This window comes from Populus trichocarpa, chromosome 15 (assembly GCF_000002775.5).
Source record: "Populus trichocarpa isolate Nisqually-1 chromosome 15, P.trichocarpa_v4.1, whole genome shotgun sequence".
Classification (NCBI taxonomy): Eukaryota; Viridiplantae; Streptophyta; class Magnoliopsida; order Malpighiales; family Salicaceae; genus Populus; species Populus trichocarpa.
Genome location: NC_037299.2, coordinates 7,149,196 through 7,173,026, shown reverse-complemented (window position 1 = coordinate 7,173,026; position 23,831 = coordinate 7,149,196). Strand labels below are relative to the sequence as shown.

The following is a 23,831-nucleotide window of genomic DNA, read 5'->3' as shown; positions in this document are numbered from 1 at the left end:
ATAAATAGTTAAATACTGAAACCTAACCCTAAAAGCCGCCACTTGACCCCTGAGAATATTTATCTCAATCTTCCTTTCCCTTTCAAATTTCAATTGCTCTCCCTCCTTCATCTCAAAAGTGATTCTCATCTCTTCATCTACGTTTATCTCCATCTCAAAAGTGATTCTCATCCATCTCAAAAGTGAGTCAAACACAAACTCATCTCTTCATCTCCTTAATTTCTCTTCTCTTTACTTTTGCACAATCCTTCTTTATTTCTGTGCAAGTTGTTACAGTTACAGTAGAAGGAGATGGATCCTGTAGAGTAAAGATAACAAGGTAATTTTTGACCCAGTACTTGGTGTTTGCCCAGGGATCCAAGGTATATCAACAGGAAACAATGATTAATGACCGAAGATGAATTTATAGCTTTTGTTGTTTACTGCAACAAAGACGGATCTATTACAAAATCCTCTGAATGGTTAGCTAAACTGCATTGTTCCTCGCTTGTCAGCTCAAGATTTTAATACCAGGAAATATAAAATTCCAAACAAGGAAAAATTAGTGTTTGATCTGTGAAGGGATTCGGTTTTCTGGTTTTTTGCCAAACAAAACCGGATTTAACCGAACCGAACTGGTTCGGTTTGAACTAGATTCCGGTCCGGTTCGGGTGATATTTCATAAAATTAATATAACTCGGTTCGGTTGGTTTTTTTAGTCTAAACCGAACCGAACCGAACCGTGAACACCCCTACATGTCACTCGTTCTTAATGAAGAGATTGAATGACATGTCGTCTATCCTAGTTTTATTGACTTCATTAGCCGAAAAGGCTAATTGAGTTGCCATTTTCAGGCGAAAGTCAACCCAACACAAAGAACCAGCAAGATACTCCAATTGAAATAACATTTCACTCCCGAAATGACTTGCAAAGAAACAATGAACAACTTCCCTCACTTTTCATATCCTTAGGAAAAATATACCAACGTCTCCTCAGCATCGAAGAAGTAGCACCCATCCCCGCCTTAGTCATGCATCCATCATTCCCTTACTTGCCTTAGCATCATCCTGATGCTCCAGGACATAACTGATGCAACCATATTATTTGATAGTTTTACCCATAATTACCTATTATTTTACCTATAGTTTTTATATAAAATGCCTTGATATTCTTTGTTTTATGTTTAGAAGGCACTTTTGGATGTAAGATTAAAAAAGAAGTAAATTGGAGATAATTGATATATTTGACATCCGATCGATGTTTTGTGCAGAGCATAGATTTGGTAAATTCATTGATTGAATTTGAGAGATTCAAACACATAAGCCCTAAACACGTGAGTGTTGGAGTGTATATCAATGAGAGGACCTATCACTTTGGCATGACATAGATTTCATTTAAATCCCAACGATTAATTGAGTTTTGAAGTTCGCATGTAAACAAATTCATGGAAATTTATGTTTTTATCCCTCTTGATTGTATTCTTTATAATGCCTATATTCTTGGACATTGATGGGAGATTAAGAATTTAGTCATAGTTATTTTATTTATGTAATTTAAGTTTGATATTATCTCTCTTTTCTCGAGGACGAGCAACAACTAAGTGTGGGGGTATTTGATGCAACCATATTATTCGATAGTTTTACCCATATTTACCTAGTATTTTACCTATGATTTATATATAAAATACCTTGATATTCTTTGTTTTATGTTTTGAAGGCACTTTTGGATGTAAGATTCAAAAAGAAGTAAATTGGAGATAATTGGCAGATATGACATCCAATCGATGTTTTGTTCAGAGCTTGAGCTCTAGAGGTCGAAATGAAGTGATTCTAGTGGCATTAGAAACCTAACATCCATACCTTTCTATACATATATGGAAAGAAAAATAAAAAGAGAAAGAGAAAGAGCATTGAAATAGCAGCATTCAAAGACAAATCTCGCATTCTGCCAGTGTTGACCTTTGACCTTTCTGACTTCAATATCTTGAGCTAGAGAAATCCATTTGATGCAAACTTAATTTTTTTGGATTCCTGACTCGAAGACATAGATTCACCAATTTTCAGCAGGTAAAGAGCTCATATGAGAGAGATATGAGTTTTCTAAGAGGACATATGAAGTCTGCCAGCAGACATGTTTTGTGCAGAAACAAGTCCAAAGTACTTCCCAAAACATCCAAACAAACATCCATGTCTTTATTTCGGCAATTTAGCTCCTCTAAGTCCAAAGTCAAAGCTTGAAGATCTTATGCAAGACTATTTCTTCTTTTTTAGGGAAATAGTTGCTGAAATACTTAAATGTAAATTGTCTACTTAGGAAATGACTATTTTGTAGGAAAAAGGGATTAGGGTTTCCTATCAAATAAAAAGAAATAGATAAAGGAAAGGGGGGCGGCCAAAAAAGAGAAGAAAAACATACTTTTTCCTCCAAAAACCCGAAATCATGTATTCTTATTTCCATTTGATTAGTTGTTCAATAGACATGCAAAGCTAAGCTCTTTTTCTTGGTTGCAAGGACACATAAACCTTTGGATTTCAAGAACTATGAGATTTATTTTACCTTTTCTTTTCAGTTTATATAATGAATATGTTTGTTTTTCTATGCTTATTTCCTATAATTGTTTTTTTTAATAGCTAAAGTGGACTCTAAGTTATTATTGTAAACAATATATTGCTAAGTTTACCATCAAAACCGGAGTTGTGGTATATAAACTTGTGAAGTAACTGAGTTTAATAATTGTAGCGGAGCTATGTTTTAATCTTAGGGAAAACATTCGATCAAATCAAACATGTACTGTAGACAATTATGTGTCTAGATTAATCAGCTTATCTAGTTTTTAAGGCTATCATTAAATTAAATTACTAGTGTGGACATTGTGGTTGTTCGATAGTTAAGGTTAGTTACATTGTGGATCGGTTAACTAACTAACATTAAGAAAAGATGAATTTTCAAAATGTAAATTGATGTATCGTTTCAATTATTGATTCTGATTTCCATAAATGGACGTCTACTTGAAACCAAGGTTTGTTCTCTTGATAGTTTTATAATTTATTAAATTTAGCTTGATTGTTTAATTCTGCTATAGCGTAGATAACCTCAACCCCCCCCCCAAATTGCATATCGTCTAACATAAAAATATGAACTAAACCTTCCTCATAGGATCAACCCCTTACATGTTTTATACTATCTATTTAAGCTAGGGTAATTAATTTGTATGACCGCGACATCACAACAATAGCATTGAGACATGCATCGCTTTAAAAAGAAAGGTCTTTTAGCTCATCAAAGCTGGATGAATCACTTTTGATGACGCACTCAGTGTGAATTGAAATCCTCTTCCCAACCATGCTTCGAGAAGTAGAAACATTAACATTGTAGAGGCAGGAAGGAAGGAAGCAAAAGCTATAAGGATAGCCATGAGTGAGTTATACAAGGTGTTAAAGCTAACTCTCAAAACACTAATCACAAAAACAAGCCTAAAAAAATAATGGTGACTTCTGCCTATATCACCAACACAATAGGCATGTCATTGATTATTGTAAAGAATTTCACAGTGAAGTGTGAAGTAAGATGGCACAAAGATTGCTAAGAATTGACACCCTTGAAAAAAAGATGGAGGTATGGATGGTGGTTGGGCAAGTATGTAGATATCAACCAAGAATAGGCCACCAAAATTGGTTTTAACCAAGCCGATGGTAGATAGAAAGGGAAATTATAATGTTTTGCCTTATTATTACGACCAATCCCATCCTACCAGAGTTTCTGCACCAATTTCCTTGCTGAAATTGAAGGGTTAACTATAAGCGGGAGGTGTTTCATCCTTGAAGAACTAGAAAACCAGTGGAAAACCAAGGCAAAGGATGCAATGAATTTAACCAAAACTTATGAGGTAACAAACCAATGAGTGAGGAGGAAGTTATCAAGTTTCTGAAACTAATGAAGCATAGTGAGTACAGTGTGGTAGATCAGCTGAAAATGACACCAACCATAATTTCCCTGATGTCTTTAATCCTAAGCTCAAAACTACACCGAAATGCACTCCAAAAAGACCTGAATAAAGCTTATATCCCTCAAGACATGACACAAGACTCTATGTAACATTTAATAGGAAGAATCTAATTTGCTAATTACTTGTATTTCACTAAAGATGAACTTGATCTCGAGGGAACTAGGCATAACAAGCCATTATACATCATGGTGAAATGTAAAGATTGTGTTGTCCCCAAAGTGCTCATACACAATAAGTCTGCTCTGAACGTGTTACCAAAACATGTAATGGAACACCAAGGCCCATCATTGGAAACATTGATGTTGATTTGGTTATTAGCTCGTAAGTGTTTCAAGTAACCATGCAAGTTATGGACATCCACCCTTCTTACAACATGTTATTAGAAAGTTCATGGATACATACAATAGGTGTGGTAGCATCCTCCTTAGACCAAAGGATCAAGTTTATAATCAATGGCAAACTGGTAACCGTGATGTCTGAAGAGGTTATGACAATTATGAAGAATGTGGCAGTTCTATATATTGAGGCTAAAACAATATAGATGGTGACCTACCTGTCTTTGAAGTTGTAAATACTAAGTGGGTGCTTGAAAACACTATACAGAACACACCAAAACTTTCAGAAGCCGTAATCATGGCATCAAAATGCTTCCTAAAGCACGGTTTGCCTTTTCAATATGACCCAATCACCGTTATGCCTGAGAGGATAAACATTAGAAAGTTGAGAGCAACTAATCAAAGATTTGAGTTGTGGTTCATTCCTTTAAAGAAGGACTATGCAAGGGCAAAAAGAATTTAAAGAGAAAAAAGAATGGTTTGGATTAAGAGAAAGGAACCCATTGAGGAAGAATTGAAGATTCTGCATATCTAGGAAAATTTCCCACGACCAATATATATGATGAGAGCAGGACAAGAACTAAAGGATTTGGAGAAAAAAATTGTTAGTGCTATAATCAATTGTCTAGAAAAAGCTAAGAAAGTTAATGAAAGCACTTTTGAGCTATTCTTACCCCGGTCAATTATCAACTCCCTCAAAGAGACTCCTACAGAAAGTTTTGTAAGGAAGCTGGCTGAAGGAGAAGAACTAAATAATTGAGAGACTCAAAATATCATGATTGTTCTCTAAAAGTAATTTCATCCAAGAATGCTTATATCTGACATGCTTAGTTTATATATCTTTCCATGAGTCTTTTCCTTCTTTGTTTTTGTTTTTATGTTCACCCAATTGATAATCATGACTCAAGATATTAGTTTGGAGACCTTATATGAGTTTGAGTCACCCTTTTCAATTTTAATAAGATCATGCATTTTTCTTCCATGTGTTGCCTTCACTTACTTACTTTCATTTTTCATATAAAAACAATTTTCACTTTCAGGAAATCTGAAAGCAAAACCTCAATAAACATGCAAACTCATCACATTGAGAATAATTAGTCAAATCTTGATAAAAACACAATTGCTATAGATGAGGAAGAGTTTGGAGAGGAAGACATAAGAGAATTCTTTAATATAATTGAGCAGTTTGAGAAGGCCTTAAAAACCGTGGAAGAAAGATTAGAAATGGTGGATGTATACACTAAGTGTGAAAAAAAAAGAATTGAAGATTGCAATGCAGATTGTTCCCAAATAAAGGGATGGTTTGGTAGCTTTGTTGAAAGAGTTCTCTGATGTGTTTTATTGGATATACGCCAATATGTCTGAACTAGATACTAGTATTGTGGTACACAGGTTGCCTCTAATAAAGGGGTGCAATCCTATAAAGCATAAACTAAGAAGAATGAGGCAAACATCCTAATTAAGGTAAAAAAAAAAAGTGGGGTGAAAGTTTTCTAGAAGTGGCCAAATACCCTTAATGGGTATCAAACATAGTAGTAATGCCCAAGAAAGGTAATAAAATCTAAGTATATGTGGATTTTAGGGATCTGTATAGAACTAGCCTAAAAGATGACTTTCCATTCCCTCACATTGACATGTTTGTACACAATGCTGCCAAGAAATCCACTTACTCTTTCATGGATGGATTCTCAAGTTATAACCAAATCAAGATGGCCAAAAAAGATAAGGAAAAGACTACCATCGTTACCCTATGGAGAACTTTCTGGTACAAGGTAATGCCATTTGGTTTGAAAAATGCTGGAGTCATATATCAGCGAGCGATGGTAACATTTTTTCATGATATGATGCATAAAAAGATTGAAGTATACATTAATGATATGATAGCCAAAACCCAAATGGAAGAGGATTACGTGCAAACTTTGAGAAAACTCTTTGAGAGATTGAGGAAGTATAGTTAAAGTTGAATCCAGCAAAATATACATTCAGGGTTAAATCTGGGAAGTTATTAGAATTTGTGGTAAGTAATAGAGGAATCAAGGTAAACCCAAATAAAGTCAAAGACATCCAAGAAATGTTAGTACCCAAGACCAATAAAGAAATAAGGGGTTTTTTTAGGGAGACTGAACTATATAGCATGTTTTATCTTCTAGTTAACAATTATATATGACACGATCAAAGAGTTGATGTCTTATCCCAAGTGCAGGAGTGTCGAAGTAATAAATAACCCGACAAGACCGGGGTCGAACCACAGGGAGTGAACTATATAGAATTATAAATAAAAGAAAAGATTTGAAGAGAGCTTTGGGATGTGATAATGATGTAAAGATTTAAACAAAGATAAAACAATTGTCAATGTTAGAGGATCCACTAATGATATTTCAAATAAGTATAGTATAAACTCTTTTTATTACTTGACTGGAAACCACACACAAATGAGGTTCCAATCGGATTATAAATTGCTAACATGATTACATCAATTATCTTATTCGAGTAATGCCAATACTTGTAAATATTATCAGGTATTCATGGTGATAACTTATGTTAACAACAAATCAAGTTCCTTTCATAGCTCAGGCATCGGTTATACCATACAGTTGGGCTATGAAAGTGCCAAGTATTTGTTGTGCCAAGGGTTGTTCAACACAAATCTAGATTAACCATTTAACAAGCAATGTATTAAGAGTGAGTAAGATAATAAATATAAAACATCTTAGTATCAAACATTAAAGTTCATGTTGAGTTTATACTATACTTATTCTTACACCATTAGTGTAACCTTTTAACCTTGACTAATAAACTTAGCTGAACATTATGAATAAGAGAAACATAAATAAACAAGAGGAGAACATGATTATATAAGTATAATAAAGGAAATGAAAGGCATGAACAAGAGATTAATGAAAGCAAAACTTAAGCATTACAAAAATATAAAGAGAAAGAGCAAGAACACGATCTTGATCTAAAAATCAAGATGCCTAAATGCATGGCAAATGCCTCCTTTTATAGGCTAAAATTCAGAACTATTGATTTGATGACTAATTGTTGAGTGGGTGACCATATCTTGACTTGGTGACAATCCTTATCTTTTTGTCTGAACAAAACGTCATTGCTAACATCAGAATTTGAACAGATAGTATTCATGAAAGTTATGGGAAATTGTGTCAGATTTCCAAAAAAACAAGAATCGATGCATTTGAACTTCTAGAACTCGAGATATGGGCTGAACACTGAACAGTGTCTGGGCTGCAAGATAGATTCCGACTTCTCCGTTGCTGCTACCATTTAAACTAGAAAATGGCACTTTTAAATCTTGGACTCTTCATGAAAGTTTTAGGCCTATGTCTTAGCTTTCCATACATATAAACCAGACCTAAATCCAAGTTCTACAACTTCAGTTATGATCCAATAACCGAATGGTGTTCCAGTTTGGACTAAACCAGCATCTCTTTTCTAAGCTTAGCCCTCTCTTTGTCTTCTCAATTTCAGTAGTTAAACTCATCAATCAATCCTTTGATTTATGATAGGCTTGCATTTAAGATGAACATTTACCATAAATTAAAGGTATCTTATATTATTAGAGATGTTATAAAACATGCTCTAGTTAAAGAGTTATTGATACTTCAAGTGCAAAATGATGATATAAAACATTGATAAAAATACACTTTTAAGTACTAATCACACCCCCCAACCAGCTTATTACTAGTCTCTAGTAATCAAAGCATTAAAATAGAAAAACAATTTGCAAATTCCACAAAGCAAGGCATTCATCATTCAACTTCCATTAATCTATGTTTTGTCCAGCCCTTACCATGGCCGACCAGCTTTCTAAGTTTTTTGCATTCAAAATTATACATTCCTCTTTAAATGTTCTGAAATTAGGTCCCCCATTCAACCCCATTTTCATCCCTTATCCTTGTCTAGTTTTCCTTAACAGTTGGTGTGAGAATCTTAGGCTATTTACTTTAGGTTTTCTTCTCACTTTTTCAGTTCTAAGGCCCCAAAAACAAGTGGAGGAGTAGTATGGTTCATACCTCACAAATTTAACAAGTTCAATGTTGGTTGCGGTGGCCTGCTCTCCCTCTCTTTTTTGGTTTTCTTCCTTCCATCTCTTGTTGTCCAGCTGGCCTTTAGGCTCCTCTTTCTCCTAGGTTTTTGGTTTTGTCTACTTCTTCTTACTCACTTCTCACTCCACGCTCGGGGAAAGTAGCATGCAGGCTGGTTGGGTTCGGTTTTCTGCTTGAAGGAGGGATGTGTGCTGCAGCCATGGCTGCTGTCGGTTCTGGAGGAAGGTCTAGGCTCCAGCTTCCACCATGTTTTCGGTCACTTCTCTTTCCCTCTAGCTCTCTTCTCACGCAGCACCCTAGGAGATCTGCATGTAGCTGGTCGGTTTCAGTATTCTCTTTAGGAAAAGGGAGAGGGTTTGTTACATGCAGCTGGCTGGTTTTATCTTGGAAAAGAGGGAGAGGGCCAGCTGCATGTTTGAGGAAGAGGAAAGGTCACCCTCCCTCTCTCCTTGCATTTATACCCCTTCTTAAATGAGTGGGGTGCGTTTGGGTGCTGGATATATCTGGTTCCTATCCCAATTCTTCTCTAGGATAAGCCAATCCAACACTAATTTTTGTTGGGTTTTACAGTGCCGCTACCGATTCAGAAATCGACAGCCAAAAACTTTGTCGTTGTCGATTCAAAAATCGGTAGCCAAAATTGTATCGCTGCCTATTCAAAAATCAGCAGCAAAAAACTGTGTTGCTGCCGATTCAAAAAATGGTGGAGTCATTTCGGCTTTACTTCTCTTTTTTTTTTTTTTGGTGTTTACATCACCAGTTCCACTATTCAATATAATGTCACCTTGGTCATTCACAATATGGGGGGGGAGGGTAGATGTTATTGGGCCTATTAATCCAAAAGTTAGCAATGGAAACATATTCATCTTAGTACCAATTGATTACTTTACTAAGTGGATTGAAGCTTGTTCATACATACATGTGACTTAAAAAATTGTCATAAAGATTTATTTAGAGAGAGCTGATTTGCTGATATGGGTTGCCTGAAAAAATAGTCACGGATAATGCCCAAAACTTTAATGGAAAAAAATCCTTGAATTATATGATAAATGAAAGATCAAGCATTTGAATTCATCCCTGTACAGGCCAAAGATGAGTGGAGCTGTAGAAGTTGCCAACAAAAACATAAAGAAGATCATCCAAAAGATGGTAATCACTTATAAAGATTGGTATGAATGCTCCCTCATGCTCTCCATGCATATAGAATAGCAATGAGAACATCAACTAATGCTACACCCTACTCGTTGGTATATGGAATGAAAGTGGTTATGCCCCTGGAATTAGAAATCGTTTGGTTGAGAGTATTGATGGAGTCTGATTTAGAAGAAGCTGAATAGGAAAAAAATAAGATATAATTAGCTAAAAATTATAGGTGAAAAGAGGCTAACAACAATTTTCCATCACTAGTTGTACCAAAAAAGAATATCTAAGACATAAGACAGGAAAATTCAGTCGAAAGAATATACAGAAGATGATTTGGTGTTAAGAAAAATTCTACCATTGCCTAATAAAGATCATAACAAGTAAGCACTAAAATATGAAGGCCTTTATACGATAAAAAAAAAGGCGTTCTCATAAGGGGCACTGATCTTAACTAGCATGGATATAGAAGATGTAATTAAGCCTATGAATTCAGATTCTATAAAGAAATACTTTGTGTAATTTGTTCTCATCAATAAAATAATGTTTGGCTAGGAATTCTCTTTCCATATACCCTCCTTTTGAAATAAACATCCCTTAAAACCTTGCATGATCTCATCGGCTTAGAATGCTTTTGAAAAAAACAAATTCTCTTTCATAAATAACTTTTTAGACTTTTGATTGATTTTGGTTTTCAAAGAAAACTAATGTGATGTTGCTTAAAATGATATTGACATTTGTTCATCAAGCAATACCCACCTTGAGGTGACAAGAAAATCACTTACACCTTATATCATGAGCTACATTTTAGCTATATGCATAATCATATATACTAAGATTCACTCATCATTAATTTAAAGTTTTATGCAAAAAAATCCAAACCATTACACTGGATGATGACAAATATTTATCGATTTAGATCATTTGTGCTTGAAAAGAAAAAAAGTCATCTTTGTTATCCCTTCACATTCTTAAGTATATCGTTTGTGATCCCCATTTAAGCCTAAATTAGTTTTTCTTCCACAAAAACCCTGTCTAGACTTACACCCTATACTGGGAGGGCAAATGGAAATTCCAAAGATCAAGAATTGATCCTGACTAGAATCACAACCCACACTGGGGGGCAAATGGGAATTCCAAAGACCAAGCATTGATCCTAACTAGGATCACACCCCATTTAAGGGAGCAAATAGAATTCCAAAGATCAAGAATCGATCCTAACTAGGATCACACCCCACATTAGGGGTAAGAAAAAAATTTAAAGATAAAAAAAGCCAAAGAGAGGTCCTGAAAAAAGTGAGAGAACACAAAAAAACCAAATGCCCCAGCATATCTAAAAGGAAAAAAAATGATCAACTCAAGGTCAAAACAAAATGATAATGCCCCATCAAAGCAATCAAAAGGGACGAATCAAAGAAGCACGATGAAAAAAAAAAGGACATGATTCCAAGTCTGCAAAACCCTGAAATACTCTTTGAGCCTATAAATCTCTTTATTTCATAACCAAAAGTCGCAACCTACATTACATGCCTTTATAACTCCTTTCTAATCAAGCAAACAAGCAATTTGGATTGATAAATGGTATCCTCAACATGTTAAAAATTTTATCATAATTATGGCATGGTGGGCAAAACTATTTGTTATTATTTATAAAGATAAAATGAGCATCCAAGAAAAACAAGCTTTTACTATAAGAAAACCTATACTAAATTTATGGTTACCTTACCATATACTTTTGCCAATTTCAAACACCCTTTAAAACACAATGAACAAAAAAACTTTCATTTCTAAAAAAACAGAGAATTGCATAATTTAAAGATATTATTTTGAGCGCACATCAAAATCACTTAGGTTTTCAAAATTAAAAAAGGTTAGAAGTCTGACAACTGCTACAAATAGGATTTATTCCCAAGAATCAATAAGATAAAGGACGACTTTTGAAAAGTATCATTTACTTAAGTCACCAATATAAGTACATTTGAAAGGATACGACAACGGACAATCTAAAAAGAAGTAAAGTTCTTCTCATAACAATTAAGAAGGTAGTGGGCAACTTTGATTCAAACTTTTCTAGAAAACTATTTGAAGCATGAAATTGTTTCCTCAAATCCATAAGGTCAAAAACTCTAAAAATAGTCACTAAAGGAATAGTGAGATCGCGCAAAGATCTACACGCTAGCTCAAGTAGCTTAATAGCCAAACAATTAGAATAATTCAAGAAGTTGATAAAAAAGAGAAGGACCGATATTTCAAAACAAGTAAAATGCATACATATATATCATAAGCATATTTTCAAGAATTTTTAAGGAAGGTTCCTCGAAAGCACAACAAATTTGAACCATCAAGAATTTAGTCCAGGTATGATTAAAAATGCATGAAAAAAAGATGAAACATCTCGAAAGAAAGAAGGTCAAAACTCATCATAAAAAGATCCAAGACATCATCATGTGTGGAGAATCTTAGATATTTTTCTCCATTGGCAAGTTATCTGAACACAAACCACGTGCAAGTCACCCAATCAGAAACCATGGACAGATTGGGATATTTTGACAAGATGGGATGAAGAAAAAAAGAAAAGTGAGGTTGAAATCCAAACTTGATCAAAATTGAAAGAATTAATTAAGTTTAAGACTTAATTAAACTTCTAATTAGTTTTATGGATTCAATTAAAAACTCAATTGAATAAAAATCAAGTTTGGATGCCTAATTCAGATCAATTCGCAAAGATTAAATGATTAGGAACACAATTGAAAATTGAGGTTGAAATCCAAACTTGACCAAAATTGGAAGAATTTATTAAGTTTAAGACTTAATTAAACTTCTGATTGGTTTTATGGATTCAATTAAGAACTCAATTGAATAAAAATCAAGTTTGGAGGCCTAATTCAGATCAATTCGTAAAGATTAGATGATTAGGGACACAATTGAAACTTTGAAAGGCCAAGTTGGTAAAATAAGGGGTTCAATTGCAAGAAATTTGAAGTTTGAAGGCTAAGGGGGGCAAATTAAAAAAATTCAAGACAAAAGACCATTCTGTAAAAGACGCGTAATATTGGGGGTTGTGCCAAATGTTTTCAAGGACTAAATTGAAGGACATCAAAGTTTAAGGAGTAATTGGGGACTATATTGAACAAATAAAAAAACAAGGGCTACTTTGTAAAAGACAAATTGAAATAAGAGGGACCAAATTGAAATTTAACAAAATCCCAATTAGTAAGCCCTAATTTTTAGGGTGTAAGCAGATGACATGTCACTCTTTTATAATGAAGAGATTGAGTGACATGTTTGTCCCTTTCTTATTGTCGTTCTCGGCCGAGAAGGCTAATCGAGTTTCTATGTTTAGGCAAATGAATGTAGCTTCTTCGACCACCTTACAAACTTTAACCACAACTATTTAATAGACGAGTTTCCCTTCTATAAGTTTGTGTCACCCTTGTTCAGTGTTTGTACTCCACTTGCCATATGGAAACCCTCAACTTCTTTTCTCAAGACAGTCTTGTTTGATTCAGTCAAATTTAGTAGTGTTACACCTAACTTTGGATCAATGGAGGGAAAACTACAGGCCACCAAATCAATCATGGTTTGATCCTAGTTGAAGAATAACACCACCCTTACAGGATCTATGACTTGGTTGGCTTCAATAACCTTCTATTCACCATGATTAATTCATGAAAAATGCACCCCCAATCAGCCATTTTCTGCCAAGCTTTAGTTATGAAGTTCCAAACTTTTTCTAGAAGCTCCAAGAGTTTGTTAGACATCTAGAGAGCTGGAAAATAAAAGAATAAGATAGAAGAATCGTCTCCTAACAAAAAAAAAAGAAAAAAAATAGAAAGTAATCTCCTATGATCTAATTTTGAAAAACCACCTTCAAACCCACAAATGATTTTAAAACTACCTGCCTTTTAAAGTTATAAAGAAAAAGAAATCACAGAGGAAAAAGGAAGAGAATCACATAGAAAAGGCGGAGAAAAACTTAGAGTATTAAATCGTCAAAAGTCTCTTGATAGAAGGGCTATGAAAGATTGATAAGAAATGGAGAGAAAAAGGTAGAAGGCAAAGCTCTTGAGTTCAAGAGTAAATGTAGAAATACTAGAGGACTAGAAGCTTGAGGAAGGAGCCAAAAATTCCAAGCAAAAAAGGCTACATTGTTAAGGTATTCCTCAAACTTTGATGAGAGGGTGGAGCTTAATGAGCACACCCCCTCCCTTTTCATTATGTTTATTAGATGTTTGTATTCGATGTTCATTATGCATTTTCTTTTTAGTTGCTAAAGCAGCATTTGGTTGATTTAAAATTCTCAGAGAAAAAAACATCATAATTTGTTCTTATATTTTAAAGCCTTTAATTTTTAGTTAAGAGCGTGTTTGGAAAACATGTCATACTGATTTTTCAGTAGCGTTTATTTTTTCTCATATTTTATGCTTTATCCAAACTCACCTCAAATAATTTTCAAAAATTCTAAAGAAATTCAGGCATTATTTTAAAATTATTTATGGGTTCGTCATCAATTATTTTAAAATTTTCCAACTATTTTATTTAATATTTGGGATGTAAATTAGAATGTAAGGTACTGGCCCATTATTAAATATACTTGCCATTTTTTTCTTTATTAAAACATTTAGAAAAAAATACATGAAATATATAAATTCCTTGTTTGAAAAATAAATACAAAAAATATGTTGTTATTTTTTTGCATTCGATCAAATTATGAAATTTTCTTGCATACTTCATAAAAAATAAAAAATTACATTTTTATCACTAAAAAATATGAAAAAAAATATAGTAATGGGTATCACAACAAGTTTGTGATTATCCATTAGTATTTGACTAAAATTTTAAAAACACCATAAAAATCAATTTGTTAATTAATATTTGGAGTATGAATTTTACAAAGTAATGCATATTCCGGGTATTAAAATGAATTGACAAGAATACACCTTTAATTTTTAAGATAAAGATCTTCTTACAGAGGAATTCTGACTGAATCTTTCTTGTAATTGTAATTGAATTTTTAAATATACTATGATTGTTTTAAATGGTCCAACCCTTAAGATTTTTTCTCTCTTCTCTTGTTCTTTGAAATAATTTAATAATTTTATTATATTTTAATTAATATTGTTTCTGTGTTGAATTTTATTATTAATAAAAATTTAATAGTGAAAATGTTTTATTTTTATTGTGTTTATTCTTGCATTTCATTCAATTTAATTAGGTGAAACTTCTCTCAGAATAATGATAAATAAATTAAAAAATGGACAATACCGTTAAGATTAGGAAAAAAAATATTTAAGTACATCAAAATATAAAAAACATCATAGATAACATATTTAATTTGAATACGATTTTTTTTCGAATGAAAAGCAGTATAATATAAACATATTTTCTAGTTTTCTGAGTTGGATAAATGTTATGAAATTTTAAGAAATGAACATGTATTTTTTTTTATTTTTCATTAAAAACTGAAAAAAGAGAAGAAAACTAAAAAGAATAAAGGAAAATTGTTTTTTTTTTTTTTTGCTATGTGTTTGCAAAAACAATTGTGACAAGTAACACAGTTTTAGGCCCAATTGAAAGTAGTTACACGGTGATATTTTTAATGCACAATAAAGACTGCGCCAACCAGTTCAAGCCAAGCCCACAAAACTAGAGAGGAACACAGAAAAAGGCTTGCATTTTATCCTCACAATACTAGTCTCCATAGTTCACAAAATCTCATCCCCTCACTCGCCCCCGAATTCATGTCTCTCTTCATAGCCAATGGCAATGGTGGTGGAGGCAGAATCCTCTACACCAACCCCACGAGACACCACCCTTACACCCACACTACATGCCGTCCTCAATTCCTGTTTCCACTCAGAAGATCACCTCAAGATCACCTCCATATAGTCTCAGCTTCCAACAAGAAACTTTCCTCTGTCTCTAGAATTGGCAAGTTTGACAGCAAGAACAGGAGGAGCTCAACTACTTCGACCAAAGACCAAGAAGAGAATAAAAGGGATGGTAGTGGTGGTGATGAAAATGTTAATGGTGAAGTTAAAAATGTTAGCACAAGTGTTGGTGAGAATTATGATGGCTATTTCTTGCCAGAGCTTCCTGGGGATGAGCCTGATTTCTGGGAAGGCCCACAGTGGGATGGTTTTGGTTTCTTCGTGCAATATATGTGGGCTTTTGGTATTGTTTTTGCGGTATGATATGCCTGTCTACTTTTATCTTTTGTTCAAGTATTGTTGCTCTTGTTTCTGGCTTTCTGCTGCTAATTATAGTTATTTGCCTCATATGCATCGTATATTTCCATTTTCTGGCTTTTTGCTTGAAAAAGATTGTAAATACGACTATAACTTACCAATTTCTTATCCTATGCTATTGACGGGGTGAATCTATTGACCACTAGAAATTTAAGTTGAATCTAGTTATAGTCAATTGAGTGTGGATTGTTTCTAACATTGCCCAACAAACTGTGGGTAAAGAAAATTTAGTTTTTAGACTTGAGATTCAGAGTACTGGTTGTACTTTCGAGAATGATTACTTAAGTTGTTATTATATGTGATCTAGGAACTTTTTGTTCTCTGTCCCTGTTATGATCTCAGATATCTCATATGCAATTACAACTATCAACTACTTATAGACATACTCCAACAATTCTTAGAAATCAATGGGTAGAAGATTTTTTGTATGGTTTCAAGTTGCTGCAAATTAGTACTCCATTTGTGTATGAATTTAGGATACATTTGGTATTATGTAATGAAATGTAATGTAATGGAAGAATAAAAGGGTGATCCTTTGTTTCTTTAATACATTTGATTGTGTTTTACTTTTACCGGTGCATGATCTGGCTAAAATGGGAAGAAAAATGGAAACCGAATACGAAGAGAAGATACAGATAGAGAAATGTTTTTGGATATTCGAGGATAGAATTTTCTAACACGGAATACTGGTTTTCTTGCTATTTGACTAGCTATGACCAAGGTTATGAAAGTTTTCTTCTTTACTATTTCTTTCACTTCCGAAAGAAAAGAAAAAAAAGAATAAGCGCATGGAAGCTGGAAACTATCTCTGCTTGACCTCTGTGCATGTCAAGCTTACGACGGCTGAGAACCCTTAATTCAGTTTGGATAGTGAAAAATTTGAAGCTACTTCTTATAGAAGCCTATCTATTCAAGACTTTTGGCTTGCAGCTTTAATTGGTGTGAATGATTTCTGCTACTTTATCTCCAGTAGTAGATTCCTCTCTCAGTTTAGATTAGTGGAAGTAGTTTCTTTGTTACTCTTCAGGGCTAATGTTCTACTTATCTTTGTCAGCTAGTTGCATGTGGGATTGCCGTGGCTACGTACAATGGAGGGGCAGCGGATTTTAAGGAGACACCTGCATACAAAGAGTCAATCCAGTCGCGGGATCTTTTAGAAGAACCTGAAGCATCTAATTCTGACGTCTTCGACTCCAATCCAACTGAGGTGGCACCTAGTTTGGAATAGTCACTCTATAATGAATGTGAAGAATCTCTACTTCTGGACTATGATATAGATCCTACAAAAGAATGTCCTTGATTGACAGGGTAATGCTTCTATTTTGTAACTTTTCAAATGTATGTATGTATGTAATTATTTTGTGAGATATTGATATAGAAAAATTCCTAGTATGAGTTCAGTTTACTAGCACACACTATTTTTGTGTGGTTGTCTGAAATTCTCTCTTTCAGTTTCTATGCGAGTCTTCTGATTTGCTGAACTTGGAAAGAGTTTTCAACTGAAAACTTGAGGGTTGATAGGAAGGGGGGATTTGACCTAATTCTTCCATTCTTAACTAGGGAAACCATAAGGGAAATTATTTGGAATAGGACTTTTGGGAAGAAATGGTTAAAGACTCGGCATTTTCAAGATATTCAAGTTGTATGTATATGCACGTCCATTCGTGGCAAAGAAAAGAAGCAGCTGTTAGCTCGAAGCAGCTTAGGAAAAGTAGCGTCCGGAGTCTCTCAAGTAAGGGAAAAAACTCAAAGTGGAATGGGAAAATCATATTGATACTTTCATCTTGACAAAAAAATTGCTAGGTAATTTCCGGCTGTTCTCTTTGTTCGTTGTCTACCTGCTACTCAAATGTATTTTCATAGACTCCTGCTCACTTTGAGTGATAAGTGGCATTTTGGGTTGAGGTGGTATTCAAGGTTTCATGTCTTATGATTAAAGTATAGCAACCGTGTAGTTTGGCTGCGATTTCATGATTGCATAGCCTTCTGCAATAAAATCACTGGAGGTTAAAAAATGCCGTTCAAGCACTTACCTTTTACACTCCAAACTGGTTAACCTTTCTAATACAGGTGCAATCATCCATAGGAAACAACTGTTTAAAACCAGCACTGTATTATCCCAAATACTAAGACTAAGAATACCAATATAGGATAAACACAACATGCTTATTATTAACCTAGACCCAACGAAATGCTTTTTGATAAAGAAACGACTGCCAGAGTCACCAGAAGCATCAAGGAACCTTCTGCCTCCAACTTAACACCAGTACTCCGATGAAATCCGATTCCCATGATGGAGGATCTTGGCTCCCCTTCAACCACAGGAGAAGCTGAGTTCCAAAAGAAAACAAGAAGCATGGTCAGGAAAGAAAAATAAAAAACCAGACTCAGATTGTTAATAAAATCACTTTCTACTTCTGAACACTGATAAGGGGACCATCATTCTGTAATGATAATAAAGGGTTCACCTAAGAACGAAATTAGTGGATGCAAAGCCAAATTAATATTATGAATACCAGCAAAAGAATAGTCGGTGTGTCTCCCAACAGAAGAATTGGAGGGTGCTCCCGGGTAAACTTGAGAAGCAGGTGGACTAGAGAGGACCTGAGGGGTCCCTGATTCACCAAGAAATTGCGAAGTTTTAGCACACATAGTAGTAAATAAAATTCATAATGAGAAAATAAAAGAAAAAAAGTTAAATCTTTCTAGTCTTGAAAATGGGATTTGAATTATGGTAAAGAACAACAGCCTCTATGATCTAGAATGTTCAGATTGAATATTATATACCTGAACAGGCAGCAATGTTAATTTGCACGTTGCAAAGAGCAGGCAGCTCCAGGGCTAAGGTGCGATTAATTGGGAAAGAGCTCAAGTTGGTGTCTTCGAGCAAGAGGCAAATGCAACCAGGCTGCTCCTGGTAGAGTTGGTTGAGGTTGTCACAGCAAGGTTGAACTGGTGTCTGAGCGATGCCTTGAACAAATGGGGCACATGGGGCCAGTGGTAGCAGCCTTGGAGTGCAATCAGTTACTGTTGGGTCAGTGGGGATGGGGGGATTTTGTGAGAGGATTGTGGGTGGAAGGGAAATGAGAAGAAGCAAAACTAGTGAAGTAATTGCAATGGTAGGAGGCTCAGAGTACAGGGAGGCCATGATGTGCTGTTTTGGATAGAAAATCTAGGGTTAGAAAGATGACTAAATAAGCTGAGAGTGCATTTAGAGTGTGAGTTGTTACATGCATGGTGTGTGTTCTACATGCACTTCTTGTTCATTTCTTCCACCTAACTAGCTAGCTGTACATCTAAATTCAAGATAATATATATATGAGATATGTTGAAAGACTAGAAATTGGCATGTTTGAACCAATTGTCTTACTAGTGCAAGTTCCGAATGACATGATCATGCTAGCTGTTCTTACCAGATCTGCGTCTCATCTTCTTCCTTCAAAATGAAACTGGATTAATAATGCCATGCAAGTATAATCTTTTATCTATTACAATTCACAGCAATGCTTATAGGTAGAGAGTATGCCCTCCATGCTATTTAATCGTACTACATGTTTAATTATATATATATAAAGATAAAATATATCTCATCCATACGAATTACGAGTAAATTAATTTCGATCAAATCCAATACTGAATATTGAATTTTCAAAACAAAAAATATGCGGCTCTGAGCTAATGGGAGGAGGGCATTATAGCAGCAGGGGTCCTGATAGCCTTTATGCAAAAGGAAAGGCAGTAAATTGTTGTTACAAATAATTTGTCTGAACTTTGGGGCAAATGATTCAAACTCAAGATTAAATTTCAAGGACAGAACATCCAGGAAGTTTTGATCTGGTATGTATAATACATAAAAGTGTTCAGCCTTTTCAAAATGGTAGAAATAATTTTTGGGATGCCTCTTCTTGAAAAATAGCTACTTGCTTGTTAGCATCATCATTCAACTCCAAGGACAAAACGTTTTTCCTAATTTTCTTATAGAAACAATAATTTAGGCTTTTAGAATAGATCTTAAAGTTCAAGTAACCTGCATGCCCATGAACTCTCTTCCATTGAAAAGATAGATGATGTAATTTTTTAACCTGAGTGCTATTCACCATGCACATATAGCAGCTACTTGTGAGTATTCAGAAACGTATAATTGTCGAGCTATAACATCAAGTACAAACTTCACATCTGATTCTGTCAAAGCAGTAAAATCTGCTCCCACTGGCTGTTGCGTGCATTTATTGAGGAGGGGGCAAAAGAAAATTAAACAACAAAAGATGGATTAAAAAGAAGTTCTCTTTATTCCCTTGTCAACATGGCACTAGGCTTGCATCTATTTGTTCTGCCATCACATGCTCCATCTCAATCAACTTTGCCGTCTCAACGACTAAAGATATCATTTCTCTATAAAAAATGGTCCATTTATTGGGTTGCTACTAGCTATAACATGAGGATGAATCCATGAACTTACAATGGAATTTTGGGCTGAGAAGGGGCTTGCTAAACTTACAATCTACAAACATGTAAGACCACCGCTTCGTCGAATCATCTCAGCTCCTGTTATCTCCTCGCAGAAACCTCTGGTGCGTTCTCTCTGTTGATCTGATTCATTTGATGTAAATGGATCATAGACATAAGGGAGCTTGTTTGCTTTTACTTATGGTAAATAATTCTGGTGATGGTTGTAGGTTCAGGAAGTTGTTTTAGCAGCCGAATTGCGATGCCCCAGCTGCCAAAAGAGGGTGAATGATGCAATTTCAAGTATTGAAGGCAAATGTTAATTGATCAACTCTTAATTTGTCCCCAACACTATAAGAATTTTATGCATTTAGATTCAACTAAAAGAGATGCTAAATTTTCATTAACTCGAAGATATAGTGTGTATGCACACATAAATACATAGTTGATTTCCCTAATGGAGGATATATGTCTGCAGATTTGGAATCTATTGTGGTGCATGTGGTAGAAAAGAAAGTGACACTCACTCCTAAATCTGTCGCTGAAGGTTCTTCGACAAGAGTCCCTGCTGTCTTCAACAACCTAGCCTACAAAACGTTAAGGAATCCTCTACTTTCTTACCACGTATAGTTGATTTCAAAATCAGCATGATATCAAATATAAATACTATTATTGTATCTTTTATGATAGGACTAATAAAGCAAGGTCTGTTGTGTTTGGATTTGTAAGCTAATCTGACATAATGCCTTACAATATAGAATTAAATCATCTAATGAGTAGAAACCTCAATGAGACATTTTTACGCTTTCATGCCTTTTAAATTATGTAAAACCAACTCCTGAAACTCAACTCATGATGAGTGTCAAGTGTTCTGGTTTCATCCTCTATTCCTGTTGATTAGTTGAAAGCAGCAAAGTGCTTGTTGACAAAATGAGGATTGCCTTAATAATTGGTGACCACTTCCCTCATTTTTTGCAGCATCTATAGAGTTAAGAATATAGCAGAGAAGACTAGAGTTTTAATTTGTTTCTCCCTTGTATTCCGCTTTTCTCCTTTCGGGAGAAGAATTAAGTATATACATTAAAGGGATGCTCTCCTTTGTTGTTCATGCAATATATATTAAAAACAATGCAAAGAAGTCAAGAACAACGGGTAAACAACGCTGCCATCACCACGCCTTACCTCTCTATTAACAACTGGAGAATCAGATTCCAAAAATAATAAGAAATAAAATAAAATAAAAAGTTGTGCTGATACTTCATAATCTAGATATCCCATTCATTTGCCTTTCTATCGTCCGTTTGGCATCGACACGTTTGGATTCCAAAAGAATCTCCTCTCTAGCCAGTTAAATATTCATGACAGAAAAGGCAACATTAAAATGCCATATATCACACAATATACACATTAGGCAAGCATTTTGCGGCAACTTGGATTGAAGTTATCGCATTTTCTGATTTGTTAACGAACTTATGCAGTTTTTCTGCATGGTGCTTAGGATCAACATTTGTTGGAAATTATATTAATAGTGTTTTGATGTAAATAGGAAAGCTGTATCTTGAGATAAGTAGGAAAGATACGTAAGAATATTTTGTATCAATTTGCATTCAATTAGCTGTCATTCCTTATTAGTCTCTGATTTATAAGAGAACCCTAATGTATCTTGTATATATGTTGAACTTAATCAATACAGAAAAGTATTTCGCTTGAATAGTTTTTACTTATATGGTATCAGAGCAGGCTACAACCTAACCCTATTTTTTCTTCTTCTTCAACGCATCTGTTTGTTGCGTCTCTGCCTTGCCTTATTTTTTCTCTTTCAAAATCATGGCTGCTAATGATATTGATTTCTTGAGTTCTGGCGATTCATCCTCTGCTCCCAGCACCCTTGGTTCTCCATTATTCCTCCACCACTCAGATCACCCTAGTTTGCTTCTTGTTTCAAAACGATTGAATGGTGACAACTATAATTCTTGGCACCGTGCCATGAAAATTTCTCTAAGTGCCAAGAATAAGACAGGTTTTATTACTGGCAAAATCAAAGAACCCCATGAGGCTTCAAATCCTGAAGAACATGCCCTTTGGCAGCGCTGCAACGACATGGTGCTTTCATGGATCCTAAATTCTCTTGAACCAGAGTTAGCCGATTATGTTCTTTCATGCAACACTCCTCATGCTATCTGGGAAGATCTTCGTGAAAGATTTTCTTTAGGGAACGCTCCCCGTATTTTTCAGGTTCAGCGCGACAATTACAGGATTGAGCAAGGTCAGATGTCAGTTGCAGCATATTACACAAAATTGAAGGGTTTATGGCCGGGACGAGCTTGTATCCTTTAATTCAGAAACATGTACCTGTGGTGCGCAGAATGATCGAACCAAACTTATACAGTTTCTCATGGGACTCAATGAGTCATATTCAGGTGCAAGAGGTCAGATTTTACTGATGAACCCTTTACCATCGGTTCGTCAAGCTTATGCCTCTGTTGTGCAGGAAGAAAAACAACGAGAGTTGGGGGCTGCTGTCACCATACCATCAAATACAGCAGTCATGGCTATGCGTGGCAATTACAACATGTCTAAGGGTCGGCACAATAATCAAGTTCATGGGAATCAATCAAATAATTCATGTAATAAATAGCCTTTTCAGTGCACTTACTGTGGTGATATGTATCACAGGAAAGCAACCTGTTACAAATTAATTGGCTACACTCCTGGTCATCCAAAAAGTAAAGAAAAGGCACCACACCAGCGCCAAGGCTATGACAGGCATAACTCACACTCTGCATCTGGTAACCCCTCTGTAAATCAAGTGGATTTTAATCCCACTTTTCAGGAACTCCAGGTCTCTCTGCCCAACTTAACTGAGGATCAATATGTTCAGATACTCAGTGCCTTGACCACTAAGCCTGTCACTCCACAGGCTAATGTTGTTGCTGACTCAACCTTCAAACATACATCAGGTTTATTACAGGTTGCTCACAATCGCTGGATACTTGATAGTGGGGCAACCCATCATATTACTTCTTCTCCCACATTATTAAAGCATGTCGACAAGAATCAATCTTTGGCACCTGTTTCCTTACCTAGTGGAGACGTGGCTAAAATTACTGTGATTGGCTCAATTCAATTTAACAATTCTTTTCAATTGAATAATGTCCTTTGTGTGCCAAGCTTTAAAGTTGATCTTATGTCTGTTGGTAAGACAACCGATGATTTACATTGCTCAGTGACTTTTTTTCCATCTTGGTGTATTTTGCAGGACTTGGCTATAAGGACGATGATTGGTGTGGGTAAGCGACGTGATGACCCGTTTTGCTTGCAATTTGATTATCTCATCCAATATTTGGCATCGCCGATTGGGTCACCTTTCTTCTAATCATTTACAATTTTTAGCTGATAATTTGCTTAAATTTAATTTTGATTCCAATCATAAATGTGACGTTTGTCCATTGGCAAAACAAACTCGTCAACCTTTTCCTTCTAGTTCAATTTCAACTTCGAAATGTTTTTCTCTTATTCATTGTGATATTTGGGGTCGTTATAAAACCCCTTCTATTTCTGGTGCTTTTTATTTCTTGACCATTGTGGATGATTTTTCTCGTTTTACATGGG

At 35.0% G+C, this 23,831-nt stretch overlaps 3 protein-coding genes and 1 long non-coding RNA gene across 5 annotated transcripts in view; 2 read left to right on the top strand and 2 right to left on the bottom strand.

Annotated features, from left to right (window-relative positions):
• Nucleotides 1-15,555, bottom strand: part of LOC127904366 (uncharacterized) — a 42,952-nt gene extending 27,397 nt beyond the window's left edge. Inside the window, exon 1 of the long non-coding RNA XR_008057479.1 lies at nt 15,405-15,555. This is a non-coding gene — a long non-coding RNA (uncharacterized LOC127904366). The remainder of the gene's footprint in view (nt 1-15,404) is intronic.
• Nucleotides 15,175-17,178, top strand: LOC18105700 (uncharacterized). Its single transcript, XM_006374294.3, has 2 exons — nt 15,175-15,713; nt 16,828-17,178. The coding sequence occupies exons 1-2, from the start codon at nt 15,267-15,269 to the stop codon at nt 16,999-17,001; spliced, it is 621 nt and encodes a 206-aa protein (XP_006374356.1). The 5' UTR covers nt 15,175-15,266; the 3' UTR covers nt 17,002-17,178.
• Nucleotides 17,179-17,780: 602 nt separating this feature from the next.
• Nucleotides 17,781-19,234, bottom strand: LOC18105699 (non-specific lipid transfer protein GPI-anchored 10). Its single transcript, XM_006374293.3, has 3 exons — nt 18,561-19,234; nt 18,290-18,388; nt 17,781-18,103 (listed from the first exon to the last, which is right to left on the bottom strand). The coding sequence occupies exons 1-3, from the start codon at nt 18,919-18,921 to the stop codon at nt 17,946-17,948; spliced, it is 618 nt and encodes a 205-aa protein (XP_006374355.1). The 5' UTR covers nt 18,922-19,234; the 3' UTR covers nt 17,781-17,945.
• Nucleotides 19,235-20,121: 887 nt separating this feature from the next.
• On the top strand, nt 20,122-20,947 carry LOC18105702 (uncharacterized). 2 transcript variants are annotated; one of them, XM_006374296.3, is made up of 3 exons: nt 20,122-20,344; nt 20,450-20,522; nt 20,698-20,947. In XM_006374296.3, the coding sequence occupies exons 1-3, from the start codon at nt 20,234-20,236 to the stop codon at nt 20,847-20,849; spliced, it is 336 nt and encodes a 111-aa protein (XP_006374358.1). In that variant the 5' UTR covers nt 20,122-20,233; the 3' UTR covers nt 20,850-20,947. The 2 variants fall into 2 exon arrangements, with proteins under 2 accessions (XP_006374358.1, XP_024441770.1); XM_024586002.2 differs by having other exon boundaries at nt 20,128-20,344; nt 20,450-20,531.
• The last annotated feature ends 2,884 nt before the right edge of the window (nt 20,948-23,831 follow it).

Bases quoted from the DNA above. Each gene is read 5' to 3' on its own strand.
- LOC18105700 (XM_006374294.3), top strand. From the start codon at position 15,267: ATGTCTCTCTTCATAGCCAATGGCAATGGTGGTGGAGGCAGAATCCTC. The intron at 15,714-16,827 runs GTATGATATGCC...TATCTTTGTCAG, and splicing joins CTTTTGGTATTGTTTTTGCG to CTAGTTGCATGTGGGATTGC.
- LOC18105699 (XM_006374293.3), bottom strand. From the start codon at position 18,921: ATGGCCTCCCTGTACTCTGAGCCTCCTACCATTGCAATTACTTCACTA. The intron at 18,389-18,560 runs GTATATAATATT...TTGGTGAATCAG, and splicing joins TAACATTGCTGCCTGTTCAG to GGACCCCTCAGGTCCTCTCT. The intron at 18,104-18,289 runs GTATTCATAATA...TTTGGAACTCAG, and splicing joins CACCGACTATTCTTTTGCTG to CTTCTCCTGTGGTTGAAGGG.
- LOC18105702 (XM_024586002.2), top strand. From the start codon at position 20,234: ATGGAATTTTGGGCTGAGAAGGGGCTTGCTAAACTTACAATCTACAAA. The intron at 20,345-20,449 runs GTGCGTTCTCTC...TGATGGTTGTAG, and splicing joins TCTCCTCGCAGAAACCTCTG to GTTCAGGAAGTTGTTTTAGC. The intron at 20,532-20,697 runs GCAAATGTTAAT...ATATGTCTGCAG, and splicing joins TGCAATTTCAAGTATTGAAG to ATTTGGAATCTATTGTGGTG.